Source organism: Amblyomma maculatum, chromosome 10, assembly GCF_055883805.1.
Source record: "Amblyomma maculatum isolate TAMU_Amacu chromosome 10, ASM5588380v1, whole genome shotgun sequence".
NCBI classification, from domain to species: Eukaryota; Metazoa; Arthropoda; class Arachnida; order Ixodida; family Ixodidae; genus Amblyomma; species Amblyomma maculatum.
In genome coordinates this window covers 170,333,286-170,350,667 of record NC_139353.1, presented here as the reverse complement: position 1 = coordinate 170,350,667, position 17,382 = coordinate 170,333,286, and the positions used below count along the sequence as shown (strand labels likewise).

At 47.0% G+C, this 17,382-nt stretch overlaps 1 protein-coding gene and 1 long non-coding RNA gene across 6 annotated transcripts in view; both read right to left on the bottom strand.

Annotated features, from left to right (window-relative positions):
• LOC146177916 (enolase-phosphatase E1-like) overlaps positions 1–16,811 on the bottom strand; it is an 81,319-nt gene extending 64,508 nt beyond the window's left edge. Inside the window, exons 1-2 of one of the 5 annotated variants that reach the window (XM_084580650.1) lie at positions 9,704–9,848; positions 1,845–1,946 (exon numbers count right to left, since the gene is read on the bottom strand). In XM_084580650.1, the coding sequence (XP_084436776.1) occupies positions 1,845–1,874 (30 nt within the window). In that variant the 5' untranslated portion in view covers positions 1,875–1,946; positions 9,704–9,848. Of the gene's footprint in view, positions 1–1,844; positions 1,947–8,566; positions 8,914–9,057; positions 9,268–9,703; positions 9,849–16,424 lie in introns of those variants that run through there. The other 4 variants (XM_084580646.1, XM_084580648.1, XM_084580647.1 and 1 more) reach the window with 4 other exon arrangements.
• Positions 10,782–12,583, bottom strand: LOC146177917 (uncharacterized). The gene is made up of 3 exons (XR_014701107.1): positions 12,288–12,583; positions 12,013–12,066; positions 10,782–10,812 (listed from the first exon to the last, which is right to left on the bottom strand). It is a non-coding gene; the product is annotated as an uncharacterized LOC146177917 (long non-coding RNA).
• Positions 16,812–17,382: the final 571 nt, after the last annotated feature.

Sequence of the window (17,382 nt, the reverse complement as noted above, 5' to 3'; positions counted from 1 at the left end):
CATCTCTAAAGCAAAATTCAAGCCTTGATAACCTTTTACTTCGTCGCCGCATTGCCAGTCTTTGTTTGCTGCACAAAATTCTACGCAGTTCACTAAACCAGGCACCTTACATTGTGCATCACAACCACATATCTCATCGCGCTTCGCATCCATATCAGATAAATCGGCTCCTGTTGCTCGCACAAAAACTTTTTCAGGATCTTTTTTCCCTGAGCAATGGTGAACTGGAATGCCCTTGCCCACGAAGTCGCCGCCCTCTCATGCCAATCTTCATTTCTTGAAGCCGTAAAAATTCATTTTCATACACAATGACCAGTGCTTGTATTTTTTCATGTCTGTAATCCCACCCCTGATGTAATGCCTCCAGAGAGAGGTCTTTAAGGAAATAAAAGGAAGTGAAAGCCATTGTGGAGCAGCTTTGAAGCAATGAAACGAGAATTGCAGTTTTCTTTTTCTGAAACATAAGATCTCCAATCAGATTCCTTTCTATGCAAGTTCAATGCCTTTCCAACTTTGAACTGAGACAAACGGCCAAAGCATGCAAAGATACTATAACACGGGCCGACCTTAGCAAAAACTTGGAAGAGCAGCAAATGTAACACTTGCTGGTGCGCTTAACAAATGAACACCTAGTCTGACCTAGTGCTTGACTTGATAGATTCAAATGTCGAGCCCACCACTTCAATGCGCTCTAATTTGGAGTTCAGATTAAATGGCATTCCTGCTCCCTACCTTGCACATATATTTTATTTATTTAGAATACACCTCAAAGGATATGAGGTATTATGTACATGATCCCTTCTGACTCATGCTTGGGCTGATAAATTCCTGAGCACATGGATATTTCGTCTGCCAAAAAGGCGCCTTCAGACCACAATAACACGCCCTGACAAGCTTGGCGCCAGTGATGCTCCCATGCTTTTTGCCTACCGTGGGATCGCAGACTGCAACACGACCTTGATCATCTTGTCCGTTTGTAAATATGGTGTAGGCCTAGGTCTTATTACAGGGGTGGAAGAGGGCTCAGGCATTTTGGAGCAGCTTTGGGATATAGATAGATGGCACTGATGGGGTAGCCTTTCCATCCTACAGCTTTTCTTACTTCACTGCCTCCTGCCAATAGTCCATCATTCTGTGCTTGAGCAATGCTGGGTCTCATTTTAATATTTTGGCGATAAACCTCATCAGCCTTTCCAACACTCTTGAGAAGCTTCCTAGTGATTGACAGCTTTGGCATACCAGCCCAAGCTTCAAGTATGGTTTAGTCTGCCGCAGGACTGGAAAGCTTGTCACTGACAAAGAGGCTCGATGGTGAAGTACCTGCTTGTTTTCACAGCAGAGCCATTAGAAAACCTCCTACAGTTTTTGCAGTCAAGACAAGTTTTCTTCCTACCAGCTCACAGTAGTTTGCACTACCTGCTTCGCTTGCTGATCTCACTTCTCTCCACTGGCGATTCAAGGAGGTGCTACATCACATGCACAGTGCATTTTTTTTTCGCAATTATCTCAATCACCAGTGGCTCATACTAATTTTACTTGTGAATGAATATTTATTATGCTCCATGCTTCCTTCCATTACAAATTTTTTTTTTTTGTATTAAATCCAGAGCAAACCGCGTTATATCTAATTGCCACTGGTTCAATGACACTGTTCCCGTGTTCTGCTAAAGTTGAAGGCAGAACACCAAAACAGCCAGTTTCGTGCAGTTTTGGAGTAATATTGCATTTTTGAGCAGGATGGAGCAGGGAAAGAAGTTTGGAGCAGAATGGAGCAGTACTTCCACCCCTGCAAAGTGAACTGTGCACCCATAAAAGGACGAAGCGTGCAAGGGAGAGAGGCAAACCTGGCTGCGTAGCTGTGAAACGATGGCCATCAGTTCAGGATCACCCCAATGGGTCTTCAGGTAGGCGCGTACATTCCTCCGTGCGAACGGGAACAGCAAGTCCTGCAAGAGACGACCACTCGAAGCCCTGATTCATTGACTGCCGCAGGCACAGCGTTTAAAGTAGTGCGCATTGTGTATAGAGGGTGCTGTTTTATCTATCGCGAGCACAACCTACTGTCATCTGTATATAAACATCGTCATCAGAATGAACAGCCGTCATTTGGTGGCACGCGCCACCCCGGAATCTTATCGTCATTTCTCTCTTGGGCATCAACGCTGCGGCGCCGCCACATACCGGCGCGGTCGACAGTCCTGTGGCTTGACATTTGGCCATCTGGACTAAAGGATCGCGGCTAGTCACGTACGGGAGGCGTGTCAGGCAATGGATTCGTTTGCGCTACTGCCAGCGGCCGGCCCTTTTCCTGGAAGTACCTGGACAACCGCCTGTACCATGGCACCAATGGAAGGAGGACTTGAAAAATTTTCTACAATCAACCGGACTAGACGAGAAATCGCAGGTACGGAAGAGGGCCATCCTATAGCAATGCCTAGGCGTTGAAGGTCATCGGATTTTCCGCACGCTTACTCTAGGGCTGAAAGTCACGAGAGCAGCAAAGGATTCGCTCGCCCTGAAGACTGAATAAGCAAGTACTTCTGCGGACGTTTACCAAGCGCTTGCCTTGCTGGAACGCCATTTCACAAGCGTTGTGAATGTCCTTGCTGAGCGTCGCCGATTCACGCTGTGGCGACAACTTCTGGACGAACCGATACAAGACTATGTCACAGCTCTCCAGCAACTGGTGAAGAATTGCGACTTTGGTGATTTCCTTGAAACAGCTTTACAAGATAAGGTTGTCGATGGCATTCGAAGTGCAGAACTGCGACAGAAGCTCTTATAGAAAGGGTCGACGCTTACGTTGGATGAGACCGTTTACATCCTGCGGGCATATGAAGAGGCAATAAATGGCGCTTGACTGTACGAAGACAGTTACGATGCTTACCCGGTCCAGCGAGTGCAGGCGGGAAGAGGTCAGCCGCTGAGGAGCGGTTCTTCGTTGGCCCCGGTGTGCAAGTGCTACCGGTGCGGCTCAGCAGGACACTTAGCCAACTTGCGGGAATGGGAAGCGTTGTGCAAAGTGCCGCAAGACTGGGCATTTCCAAGTAGTGTGTGAAAGCAGCGGAGAAGCAGAAGTGTGCGCTATTTGAGATGAAGACTGCACGGAGGTGTTGGGCATGCTGACAGTGACGCAGGCGAAACGGGGGATTTTGGTCGTTTATGTGTGCATCGAGGAAGAATCAGTCCAGCTGCTGGTAGACACGGGCTGAGCTGTGTCCAGTTTACCTCACCAACTATACTGTTCGCCTGCCGGTTTGACTTGGGTCCTGCCGTGGCGACTTCTCTAGCCAAACAATTCCGGTCATTTGTGGCCAAGACTGTGCATGGGAACATTCATTCTCATGTGGTTCCACAGGGTTTAGATGCAGCTACGCATTGACGGAGCATCGTTGGCAGACTGTGAGCACCGAGAATTATGTGAGTTTTCTTCCCTTTTCTCTGATAAATTGGGTTTGGCAAAAGACTTTGTGCGTGAAGTGAAGCTGCATGCTGATGACAGCGAAGGTTTGGCGCCTGCCCTTGGCACTTCGAGAACAAGTTTCTAACGAGTTAGAAAGACTGGAACAGGAAGGCATCGTTGAGCGTGTGAACGCGTCACAGTGGGTGTCGCAGATAGTTGTAGTGAAGAAAAAGGATGGAAGGATCCGCCTCTGCAGAGATTTGCGGGAAGCAAACAAAGCAGTGGTGGCTGATGGATTCCCACTTCCTCATACTGAAGAACTTTGGAACACGAGCTGAATGGGGCAGCATGGTTTTCAAAATTAGACTTGGCATCCGCATATTACCAAGTGGAGCTGGCTGAAGGCAGTGGAGAAATAACAACGTTCGTGACGCATGAAGGGCTGTTCCGTTTCCGCAGAGTATGTTTTCGCCTCTCCTTGGCCCCTCCTGCATTTCAGCGGATGATGCAGGAGATATTGAAGGGTCGTAATGCAGTTCTGTTATATATTGATGACATCATTGTCCTCGGCAGGACAAAAAGGGAACACACCAACCACTTGCGTGAGGTTTTACGATATATTGCTAAAGCTGGCTTGCAACTAAACAAGAAATGTGTGTTTGAAGTGCAAGAACGGTCATTTTTGGGCCACCATGTCAGTGCTGAAGGGCTCAGGCCCCTCAAGTCGAAAGTTGATGCGATTCTTCACACGCAGCCGACTGATGTGGTTTGTCAGCATTCTTTTTGGGACTTCTTGGCTATTATTTTCGCTTCACTCCACATTATGCAGAGGAAGTGAAGCCATTGCGGTGGCTTCTTCGCAGGGGCCAGGAATTCTGCTGGGACCAGAGCACGGAAGACAGTTTCTACAATGCGAAGTCACTGCTAGCATCGTGCAGTGCTGTGGCCATGTTCAACAGGGCGCTACCGGTACAGGCGACTGCTGATGCTTCAGCCTACGGGTTAGGGGCTGTGTTGCAACAAGTTGTTGATGGGGAGTCACGCATAGTGGCATTCACGTCCAGGACCTTGTCACCACAAGAACGCAAGTATTCTACCGGAGAACGGGTAGAATTAGAGCATTGTCATGTGTATTTGTGGGCCGAAATTTATTTTGACTGAACATCAAGCGCTAGTGACTTTGCTATCCAGCAATGGCTCAGGTCGGTGCCCCCTTCGAATAGAAGGTGGTGTGCAAGACTCATGCAGTATAACTTCTCTGTACAGTACACAAAGGGAGAAACCAACGTGGTGGCTGATGCACTGTCCCGGTTGCCCGTGCCATCAATGGAAGGTGAGCCTTTGGAGGAGGTAGTTGCTGCAATATCAAGTGTCTTTATGAAAAGTCAACCGCAAGAAGCAGCACAGAATGACCCTCTGCTGCAAGAAGTGATGCAGTATGTCGTATCTGAATGGCCAGAAAAAAAGGAGCTCACAGAAAAACTGTTGTTGTTCGTATGCATTCGGGATGAACTGTCTGTTGAGGAGGGGTTGTGGATAGTGCCTCCAGCAGATCTCACATCCTAGTTTGTTGCACTTGTTCATGAATCTCATCCGGGCATTGTCATAACAAAGCGACAGCTACGAGAGTGGTACTGGTGGCCCAGGATGGATGACGATGTGGAAAATGAGCTGTGCAGTGTGTAAAGCCGCCGATAAGTGTGCAAAAACTATGACAGCACCACTGCAGCCAGTAGAATGGCCATGGCAGAAGTTACGAATAGATATTGTGGGCCCAATGGAACATGCACCGCCTGACTGCAGGTTTGCACTAACAATCGTGGCTTATCACAGCAAATGGCCTTAGGTGTTTCATCTATAACTGCACAGTCAGTAGTCAAGGTCTTGCGAGAGCTTTTTGCACGGGAAGGGTACCCAGGGAGTGTGGCCACAGACAATGGCCATCAATTCATGTCCACATATTTTCAGGAATTTTTAGAGGCCAGGGATATTGAGCACTGTGTGACATCATTGTATTACCCTCAGTGCAATGGTCAGGTCGAAAGGTTTAATCGCGTTCTGAAGGAGTACCTGCAGGCTGCGTCACTGAAGCGCAGGCCATTGAAGGAAGCCATCTTGGAGTAGCTGAGTGTCTACAGAGCTACACCACACGCCACAACAGGGGTGCCTCCAGCATTCTTGCTACACGGATGGAGACCTCGTACTCGCTTAGATACGGTTGGCCTTTCCAGGAGAAGGATTCTTCAATGAGCCAGTGGCACACATGGCAGACTTACGACAGCGGGTCAAGAATCGGCAACAGCAAGTGAAAAGCTACATGGATGAGAAACGGAGTGCCGGAGATTCCACCATCAACGTGGGTGACTTTGTGAAGGTACGGAGAGGTATCGGCGTGAAAAGCAAGAATAAGTTTTCCTTGCCCCTAGAGGCGAAGAAGCGTATAGGCAGGAATTCATTTTTGCTGGCAGATGGGAAGAAATGGAATGCGTCGAAGTTGTCAATAGTTGCCCGGGGAGGTCAACAAGATGCATCACTGTTGGTTGAGAAAGTGAAGGGGCATCGTGCTGTAGCAGTTGGGTTGGAGATGGATGTGCTTCAGAGTCTTCTGCAGACCATGTTACTTGGGACACGACTTTGGCAACAGCAGACACTGCAACATGGGCTGATGGTCGTCAGGAGCCTGTGCAGGATGCGGCAGAGGCAGACACACGGCATGAAGAACTTACTCCTGGTGCAGAGTGTGCTGTGCTTGGCGGGCAGCAAATGGAACACGCTCAACAGCAAGGAGCCACTGGGCGGACGGAAAATGTGGCTGCAAGGGTGCCGCGTAGATCTCAGCGACAACGGACAGCGCCCACGCGGTACCAGGATTGCGTTACCTAAATATACTAGTTAGTGTTCTGGTTTGTTTTTCGTTTTTGCCTGCCTGCAGCAATCTTGAGTTTTAGCATGCATTTTTTTTATCTAAGGGAGGAAAGATGTGTATAGAGGGCGCTATTTTATCTATCGCGAATACAAACTACTTTCATCTGTATGCACCACCCCGGAATTTTATCATTCCTCTCTTGCGCACCGACGGTGCAGCGCCACCACAGTGCGCTTCAACCATCACAAACTCAGGCTACCTGTAAAACAAATGCACGCAATCGAGACCAATAAAATGTTCTGCTGGGCGAGTTGATTCATCTTTGAAAAGGGGATACCTTTAGCGCGAAACAAGTAGGAAACGGACGAGGACAGAACACCAAAGACGAAAGAGCGCTACTCTTAACTGATTTTATTAACAGAAGAAAAAGTTTTTATACATTGATCCAATGTGCAGAAACCTGAGTACAATACAAGAAATCGTACATGCATACATGTCAAATAGGCAGCTGATGAAACATCCTCTTCAGATAGTCTATCTAAAAACTTGTACTCGTTAGGGTAAAGTTTCACCGAAGGGCTACTAACACAATCAGACCCCTTTCTGATGTGGAACGCCTCAATCAATAGCCGCGATAGCTCATCATTGCCTCTTCCGATAACCCGTGCCTGCTTTAGCAATGGCGCACGTGTCCCCAGCTCATCACAAGGCTTACAATGGACAACCAAGTCTGTCCCGGTCCCTTGCTCAAGTTATCTTTCATGCTCCCGTAAGCGCTGATTTAAACAATGCCCAGACTGGCCCATATACACTCTTCCTCAAGAGAGAGGCATTTCATAAATTATTCCTACCTTGCAACCAGCATACTGGAACTTATGATTAGTTGGGCACCCTCTCTCTTTTTCCTCACCATTCACCCTAGGGCATAGGCTTTTCAGTTTACATGGCGCTGAAAAAACAACTGGGATGTGGTATTTGCTGCCCACTTTTTTTAAGTTGTGAGCCACACAGTGAGAATATGGTATTACCTGAGGCCTTTTCCCGGTCCTCCTGTCATTCTCTTCATTACTTGCTGTATCCACTGCTTGTTCTTTATTCTTAATCTTTTGCAATATTGTTGCTGCTACTGCAGTTAAAGGGGTGGCAGGAAAGCCAGCTGAAAGCAGCCTAGAAATCTGAGAGTCGAAGCTTTCCTGAACAGCATGACAACACGACTTGTTAATAGCCTCTCGTTAACATATGTTTGCAAGCGCCCTTTTTACTGTTTTGGACTGGGCTGAATCATACGACATACTTTCTTTCCGACTCGAGGCTTGTAGCACCAGCAAACAATTCCTACTGAAATAGTGATCTCAAGGTCTAGGAACTGCAACCTATCATCCTTCGGAACCTCATATGTAAAATTTAACCCTTTTCCAAACCGTCTAAAGTTGTTTAAAACTTCCACCACTGTATTATGGTAGGTCAAGGAATCTCTTTTTCTTAGAATGACTAAAAAATCGTCGACATACCTAAAAAATTTGATCACTTTGTTCTTATCAAACGCGCCATCTAAAGCTGTCAATGGAAGAGAGGAAAATCCCATACAAGACAGGCGCCACACAGAACCCGATACAGATGCCACTTTTCTGCACATATGACTTCAAAGGTAACAATCGTCGCGCTCAGATAAAATTTTAGAAGTGACATAAAACTTTCAACAGCTATGACAGTGGCGTTTTGAAAGGCTACCACACCATTCCCTTCAATACATTCCAGAACCGAAGTAAACAGCTCTTGGTGGGGGATAGAATAAAATAAATCTTGCACATCGATCGAGAACATGCTGCAAACTGCATTGTTCTCCACAAAACTTACATCACGTGAATTCCTGGTTTCAAAACGATCATTAACAGTGTATTCGGGTTTTTTTTAAGAGATACCTGCTAAGCAATAATTGCCAGGTGTCTCGTTCACTTACAATACTGTGGAAAGGCACTTCCAATTTATGGGTTTTAGCCATGAAATTTTTTTCACGTTTCTGCACATGGGATCAATGTATAAAAACTTTCTTCTGCTAATAAAATAAGTTGAGAGTAGCGCTCTTTCGTCTCTTGTGTTCTGTCCTCGTCCGTTTCCTACTTGTTTCGCGCTAAAAGTACCCCTTCTCAATCGGGACCAAAACCTTTGCAATCGAAATCACCTGGTAGGCGCGGTTTCGTGTGCCACGTCGTATTCCACTGGCTTAGAAGGTCCGATTCTACGCTCAAACGCAAAATGAGTGCCTCATATGCATTACTGCGCTTGCACATGCTCACCTTGACGAAGCTGATAGATATCACAGTACCCTCGATGTCGAGCAAAACCGCTTCAACGCCGGGCATTTTACCAGCACAGTATGCAACGAAGGGGAAAATAGACCCGCGTCGTCGAAAGTTACTGGCGAATTGTGTGCGTGAAACGTGCTCTGCTGACTCGCTCCTCGTCTGAAGACAAAGAGTAGCGATTAGTGGCGACTTGCAACAACGTGTCACGCAGTCAAACGTTCAATAATTCAGCGATTCTCCCGTGTGTTCCGTCCAGCTTGACCACGTAACCACGTTCAAAACATGTGACATAATTGATATTGCACGGCCGGTGGGCGGTGGCCAGTGATGATGATGATGGTGATGGTGCTAAGGGCCATTAGAAGCGCGATGTAGAATGCTTCTCCCAGCTAAACCGCGGAATCCTCGCAGTTCAAATTTTGCACAGAAATGGTATTTTGTTGCTAGTATTTTTTAATACCAAATTTGTTTGGGGTACTTGCCTGAATCGACCAAAAGAAGTCAGATGTTCCCATCTTATGCGGCGGCGACGACGCCAGACGAGCAGCTGTCCCAGCCAGAATATTGAAAATTATGGACACCCCGAACCGGGACAAAGGCGTGGAAGGGAACGAGTGCGCCCATGCTTGCCCATGCCGCTGCCCGAGCTCTCCTCCCCCGGGACTCGACTCCTCCATCCTCCACACCGCCCTATCCCGGCCCTCTGGCGACGTATGCGGAGAGATTACAGCACTGCAGACTCTCTCGCAGAAATACGCACCCCCAGCCAAGGGGCTCTCCAAAGCGGAGGAAGTTAGATGGCGACGCCTACAGACAGGTACATATAACACACCAGCCCGTTTAAACACAATACACCCCGGGTTCTGCGACCCCAAATGCAAATATTGCGGGGAAAAGGCAGGCCTGCACCACATGGTGTGGACCTGCCCACACAATCCTCCAGATGATCCGAATGCAGTGCCAACAATTGAGGGGTGGGAGGCTGCCCTATCCAGCTCTGGACTAGAAGCCCAACGGGCCCTCGTGACACGTGCGCGGGTAGCAGCGGCAGCCGCTGGAGTCCCGGACTAGGGACCCCACCTACACATCCCCCTCCCTTAAATATACTTAATAAAGTTTTTCACTCACTCACTCACTGTCCCAGCGATGGTACCGGTGTCGCCACCTCATGCATGCTTACAGCAACTCAAACGTTCTGCCAAAAACGTTCTTCCCCTCGTTTATAGTGCTTCGAATATACTGACTACAGTGACTAGTGTGCTGAGCGCGGGCGGCGCGGTGGTATAGTGCTCTATAGGGTGCCTCGATGTAGCGCGCCGCCGTACAGGGTGGAGACACCGCCGTCGACGGCGCCATGTTGGGGCAAGCGTAGACACGGCGGGCTATGGAGCGTCGGCCCGATTTCTTGTTCAGCACGCTTTTGCGCTAGCAGGCTTAGCTGGTTAACGTTTTTACACACTCGCAATCCTGAGCGCTTTCTTACTCGAAAAAAAAAAAAATGTGAAAGCAACTACTGCTTGCTAGCATGCGACGTAGTTCTAAGAGGAAATGATCAAATTGCAGATGGTAACCTTTACTCGTTCGCCGTCTCGAAGGCTCAAATGCGGTTATTTTGAAGAATGGCTGTTTTATAAAGCAATGTACTTTGTTCTGCCGGACATGAATGAGTTTATGAGGTGCATAACATTCAGTTGCGTCTATTTCTATAAATCAACAATCATGTCTACGTTTCAGTCAGCCGTATATCGAACATTAATTGTATTGCAGAAACCGTAGAAAGACACAGCAAAAAACGATGCCTAAATCAACCTTTGACACGTGTCGCACGCTGATGCACACGGCATTTTATTCCAAAACTATCCTCATCAAGACATCGAAGCTGATTTTGGATGCACGCCTAGGAGACATCATTTAATCGAGATTGGCGCCAGCTACAGTTTTGCTGCCGTACCCATCATTTGATTTTTCTGGCTGACTTAGCCAACTCAAGTAAATGTGCAAGCGCATCGTCCCAAACCGCTCTAACAGTCTTCTGATCAGCTTTGGGTGTTCCGCGCAATCAACCGCTGGAATCGGAACGGTTTGTTCTATAAGGCATTTAACGGATTTTACTAGACTCTTCAAATGGCAGATATCGTTTTATTCCGATAAATTTTTACACGCAATCCAACGATGTCGAGACAGCGGTTGACTTGAGGAGCCGCCGTCCATACACTGTGTTTGCCCTCGAACTGGCGCTGAAATGAGATAGGCGACGAAACAGTCATTTTGCGTCTTTTGTAGTGTGCACGCAAATTAATTAAATAATAAAAACATCATGGAAGCAATGCGATATTTACATGTGCAATAGCACAATTTTTCTATGGATGCCAAGCAAGAGACAGCACCAATTCGGGTGACAGGCGGTCAAATTTAGCTTCACCTAAATTTGGCTTAACCTCAGAGGAGTACTTGCGGGGACAACAGGGTGTGTACATCGCCTTGCGATGCGTAATTAATTACACAGGGAAGGAAAAGCTGCATTCGGGATGAACTTTTGTACTGCGCAAGCACCTTGCTTCCTTACGACCGCTTTCACAAGATGATGCCGCTACACCTTCCAGCTCACGAGATCAGTTTCTTTGTGACTTGTCGAGCTGCCATTCATATACTTAAAACGACCTAATTTTCATGAGAACCCAACTTTTTATATTATTGCGAATCTCACAAACCTCGCGAAAAACTGTTCCTGTGTATAATTAAAAAAAAAGCAGCTTCAGAGGACCTGTTATCTGTTTCGCGAAATATTGTACTAGCGATAAGCCCACTTGCCAAATTCCAGCGGGTCCACTCACGGGAAGTTTCTCTTTTTTTTTTTTTTTGCGACCAAAGTAATTGTTACAAACTGCGTTTCACTTCCTACTCTGTCGCGAGGTGACATGCCATCCGTCGCTCTCCATTGTAATATTTCCCGAGAAGGGGAGAGGGAATGTAATCCGTGTGAATCTGAAGCCTCGGTGGTTGATGTTAGCTTTCAAGATCAAGTGTAAAGGGGAGCGATCGAAAGGGCGCAATGGTGCATTCCTTTGATAAATACCTGGCTCGGCCTTCTCCGCATATTCTTGGTGCGGCTATGAACACAGAAAGGGAGATCCTCAACAACAGATATTATTGTGTGACACTACGCGAATGATACTAAGGTCGAGTGTCACTCACTGAAAGTTACACTAAATTTTCCCGAGTGACTACAGCATAGCAGGCGCAATTGTCTATATATTTAGCTTATACGCCATCACGTACGCTGAAAATTCAAAATTTAGACTTAAAAAACACACCGCGCTACTCCCGATGCTAGGCAATGCGATGCTTCGACCTGCTTCAACGTTGAAGGCAGACCAAAATCTGTTGCGCACAACGCTAGATTGGGAAGCCAAAAACCGCACAAAGCTCGTGCTTACAAGCAGATGAGTGAAGCGGCGTGACATAATGTCATTCCAAACAGGAGTGGGTAGCTGCATTAGAAAAGTACAAAAATATCTTGTAAAACGCTTTCGTATAAACAGATACAGACCTCAAGAAAGACGACACGAGCACATACGCAGGCGCTTGTGTGTTTGTCATCTTTCTAGTGGTCTGTGTCTGCGCTAAACCTTTTTTACAAAATCGAAATGCACTTATTCGCTCAAAAGAAATTTTATGGATGCATAAAAGCAGCACAGGTATTGTGGCTTACCTCGCAGATCTTCTCGTTGCCATTCGCCGTCCAGTCTTCACGCTTCACTTTCGCCTCCCATACATTTCTCCGTCTCTTATCTCGTGGAAAACAAAATCATCTGGCTCCTTTCATTTTTTTTGCCGAGGCAGCACAGAATGGAACCCAACAGCCTGGCATGCTAGTTTGCATGACTGAACACAGTACAATCGCCCAGCGCAGAACACAATCGCTTCGGACACTCTGCAGCAACTGCACGAAGCGACTTGCCCCAAGATGGCGAGCGCGGAGAGTGCGGCGGCGCGGGGCACGCCAAAGGGTGTAGAGGGAAAGCTGAGGGCGCTGCACTTCAGCCACCATGGGCGCGCTAAGAATCATGGGCCGGTGTGCTACTTGTTGCGGGACAGTCGGTTTTTCTCGGGTACGTGGAGTGGCGTTACTGCGATGTTTCTTTTTCGTCATCATCATCATTTGAAGGCGCGTACATAGACTGCGAAAGCCATAGTAGCGAAGGCGCAAACGCACACGTCGCCAATAAATGGTTTCTGTTTCCCGAAATGCCACTAAAAACTTTCTTAAGTGATGGTACAACGAAAAATATTTTCATACCATTTTTTTATTTCAAAGTTTGCCTATTAAGTGCGAAATATTGGTATTTGTGCTGCTCAAAACTAAGCCAATAGGAGAAAGAGCCATCGCTTATATTGGATAAATATCACACTGACATGCTGTTTCTCTCTCTCTTTACAATTTATAGTCACAATATTCAATCTTAGGGCATTATTTACGGTAGAACAACGTTTATCTTTGCATTAGTTTTGGCCAAAAGTTGTAGTTCTGCACTCGGTAGCTCACCGGCCCATGATGCTTTGAGCGCCCATGGTGGCTGAACTGGCCGTCTGGAAGCTCCATGTAAACGCCCATAGACGGCAGCACAGCTTTCCCTCTAGGTCAGAGTAAGAAACTCTATGGTGTCACCACCCTGTACGGCGGCGCTGGTATCGAGGCACCCTAGTGCTCTAGAAGATTGGGCAGTGTGTCGACCGCGCCGCGAAATGCATGGGAGCGAGGGTAGGGTGGGGCCGCTTTTGCGATGACGGAGGAGTCTTTGTATTAACTCTATGGACGGAGGTATCGGAGGCGCCGCAGCGCAGAGGGCGCCACCAGCAACTGGTGTGTCAGCCGTCCGGGCGCCCGCGTATGCGCGCTATGCGGCGGGGCGGATACCGCGCGTACTGTACGTTCTTGTTTGCTTGTGCGTCGTCTCGAGCTGTTCGCGACAAGATTTTACAAATATGCCGGTTAACGGTGCTCAGTGCTGTTAGCAATCACCTAATTTATTTTTCATTTTGGCCGTCGGCAACACCTCGGGGAAGCAACATGACAGGAGTTGGGCTTTGAAGAAAGCAGCTTGGGGAGGGCGTACAAATTCAGACTCGCACAGCACGCTTCACTCGCCGTACTGCTCGCTTTAGCATTCCTAATGCACCTAAATGACGTCCAGAAATGTACTCGTTTTGAAAAGAGGACAGTGTGGAAACAGGACGTATGAAAAAGTCAAACATGCAACACGTGCGTTCGAGCGCTGATTAAGCTGGCCACAGTGACCCCATGATGTTGAAAGCCTGATGTTGAAAGCGGAAGTGAACTAATAAGGTGTGATATGCCCTCCGCATTTATCTCTATTTCTTTCATCGGTTGTGAATCAATGACGGGCGTGTGATTGACAGAAGTAATGTTGGTGGGAGTGAAAATAGAAGTGAAATAATCATTTAAACGGAAGCACTACTCTCGGGTCCAATAGGGTCATCGCTGGAGTCTGTCAGTTCAATTTGGTTGGGTCGGGATTTATTTGATAGAAGACGCCAGAATTTGTTTGGGTTGGAACGAAGAATGGAAAGCAAGTCAGAGGTTTAGAATTTCTTCTTAGCCTCTGCAAGTTCATTTAGGTATTGTTTGACACATAAGTGGTATCGGTGCCATTTTTCAAGATTGTTACTTTCCTTTGCTGTTCTGTAAAGACGTTTTTTACGGTTCAGAAGGGATTTGAGGCGTTTATTAAACCAGGGATTGTTATTGTCAGGTTTTACAAGAATAGTAGGAATGTATTGATTTCTCAAGTTTACTAATGTGTTTTTATACAACTCCCAGTTAGCATTAACCGTGCCCCCGCCGGAGTGGCGCAGTGGTTACGGCGCTCGACTACTGTTCCCAAGGACGCGGGATCGAATCCCGGCCTCGGCGGCAGCTTTTCGATGGAGGCGAAAAGCAAGGCGCCCGTGTGCTGTGCGATGTCAGTGCACGTTAAAGAACCCCAGGTGGTCGAAATTTCCGGAGTCCTCCACTACGGCATCTCTCATAGCCTGAGTTGCTTTGGGACGTTAAACCCCACAAACCAACCAACCATTAACCGTGCGGGATAAATAAGATTTTTCGAAAGTAACGAAAAATTCTGCAAGTTTGCTATTGATAATTTCGAAGTTCGCTCTTTTATAATCTGTGATTAGTTTCCTTGATGGTGATCTTTTTTCCATTGATAATGATATGATTATGTGAAGAAGGCTATGATCACTGATCCCGGGTAGCAGATTTATAGTTGATACATTATCGGAGTTTGATGTGAGCAGGAGGTCTAGTGTATTGTCACCTCTAGTGGGCCATGATATCAATTGTTGAAGGTAATGGTCCAGCACTAGTTCGATGAACTGCCTGGATTCAGCTGTAGCACCTTTTGAGACAGACAGAAGAGACCAGTTGATATTATGGTAATTGAAGTCGCCGAATAAAAAAATGGGTATGCTGGGAAATGTTGTTTCAATGTTGGTTAGCGCTTGGTGTAAGAACTCAGTTAAGTACGGGCATTTCTCCGGTGGCCGATAATATACGCCAAATATCGCCTTGGGAGGCGTGGTGCCTACGCGTACCCATGTAAGTTCTATGTTATCATCATGACGTATGAGTGAGGATGGAATTCCTCCTCCCTTCCGATGTTGCCTACCGCGTCGGTATAAATTGTAATCTGTGTTACAGGAAAGGACTTCGTTGTCTCTAATGTTATCGTTTAGCCATGTCTCGGTTAACAGTATGATGTCAGCGTCGATATCTTCGATGAAGCTGAGAAGCTGGTCCCGTTTCGGCATGATACTTCGAATATTAGTGAACCCAATGTTAAGATTTGTGCACGATTGAGGCCGGTGGCGCGAAGAAACTATGGGATGCTGAGCGGAGCGTCATTTTTTGCTTTGTGAAGGGGTACCGTTGGCTTGGATGCTTGTGGGTGCGTTTTGAGCGTTCTGAGTGCTTTCGACGACAGTGCTAGTAACAGGGTTATAGACGTAGCATTTGTCGCCAAGATGTAGCTTGTCGAATCGAAGTTTGAACGGACGTTTCTGTGGTCGGATAAACTGCAATAATTTTGATCGCTCGATCCTTGTGGCTGAAGCGAAGTCTTCTCTAATTGCGTAGTCGGCGTCCTTCAGTTTCTTTCCACATGCCAGGATGCTTTCCTTGGTTGTGAAATGGGTGAATTTAACTATTATTGGACGACACTTCGACTCCGCGAATTGCCCATGCGATGCGCACGTTCAATTGTGCTAGGAACAAGGTGCAGTTCCAATTTGTCAGCACAGAGGGTCAGAACTTCTTGCTCGGAGTCTTTCCATGACTCGTCTTTCGTGTCGTTTACACCATGAAAAATAAGGTTATTCCTACGTAGCCTGTTGTTTGTATCAGTGCTTGCAGCTTTGAGGACGGCAATATCTCTCTTAATCTGAGTGGTAACGCTTGGTTCAGAGCTGAATTGCGGGGATTGCTGGGTCGATTCCAATGCTACAACGCGGATGGTAATAGACTTTAGCATTTCGTTGTGAGAGGACTGTGCAGTTTTAATCTGTTCAAATTCGTGCATGATGGTCACCTGATTTTCCTGTAATTGTTTTATTGTTTCCATCAAGGCCTCGAATTCGGGTGGTCCGGGAGGGTCCGGGTTAAGCTCGACATCGCCAGAAATCAACAGCATGAAATCACACAGTGCTGCGAGCATTTGAGTGCCGCAACATACACGAAAGAATCCTCGCCATTTCAAGCTGTCGGGGTACGACACCGCTATCAAGCAGCTGTTACTATATGATATTCTTTACAAAGGCTCAAATAACTAACCTGAAAGATCAGAAGAGCGTTCAACAAGGTTCGCTGAGCGGTGTCGTGCCCCGTCTGGCTTGCATTAGTGGTCGGCTTAAGTAGATAGCACTCGTCGGGTCCCGTGATTGGTAACGTGATTGATGAACGTTGCCAGGTGAGATAGGATCCGTGCGCCAAGTTTGGGATGCGGTGCCGGGGCACACGATCGGGTGCTGTCCAAGGAATCCAGTGAAAAAGTTTGGGAGCAGGAACGAAGCAGGAAGGCGCAGTTAGGTTCCAGGAAGGGCATGTGGTGACAGGCAGCCAGCATGACAGTGCCTGAAAGGTCAGAAGAGCGTTCAACATGGTTCGCTGAGCGGTGTCGTGCCCCCAACTGTCCATAATTTGGGTCGTCCATATTAACGGGGGTCATATTAACGGGGCACGACTGTATATTCAAACACTGCATTTATTTTTTTTTCATAAAAACATTGAAATGCTTTAATAACTTTCATTACCTTGAGTAAATGTATATCATTCGTTACATTGGTTACTTGCAGTCCAGAAATTCTTCACATTCTCATTTGGCTATACCTTACACTTACAAACACATATAAAGTTATATATGTGCTACACTATTTTTTCTTCTCATTTAGTATCTCTCTCACGCAACCTCAGAGTTTAAAGACAATTATTTGTCAAACATCACTTGTGAATATATCTAAGTGGACACTTTTTTAATTGCACAATGATGGCACTACCATCACTGTGCAATTAAAAAAAGTGTCCACTTGGGCCCATGTATTTTTGTCTCGTTAATATGGACAGTGCTTGAAAAAAAGCAGAGGAGTCCGAACGCAAGTTAAAGAAGGGCGCGCCGCCCGCGAACCTACGCGACAGCCGATACGGCGGGATGTCTGAACGAGTCCTGTGGGGTTGCAAAGAACCAAAGCGGGCGTGTCGCCGTTCTAAGAGAGCGGGAGCGCAAGAGCAGAGA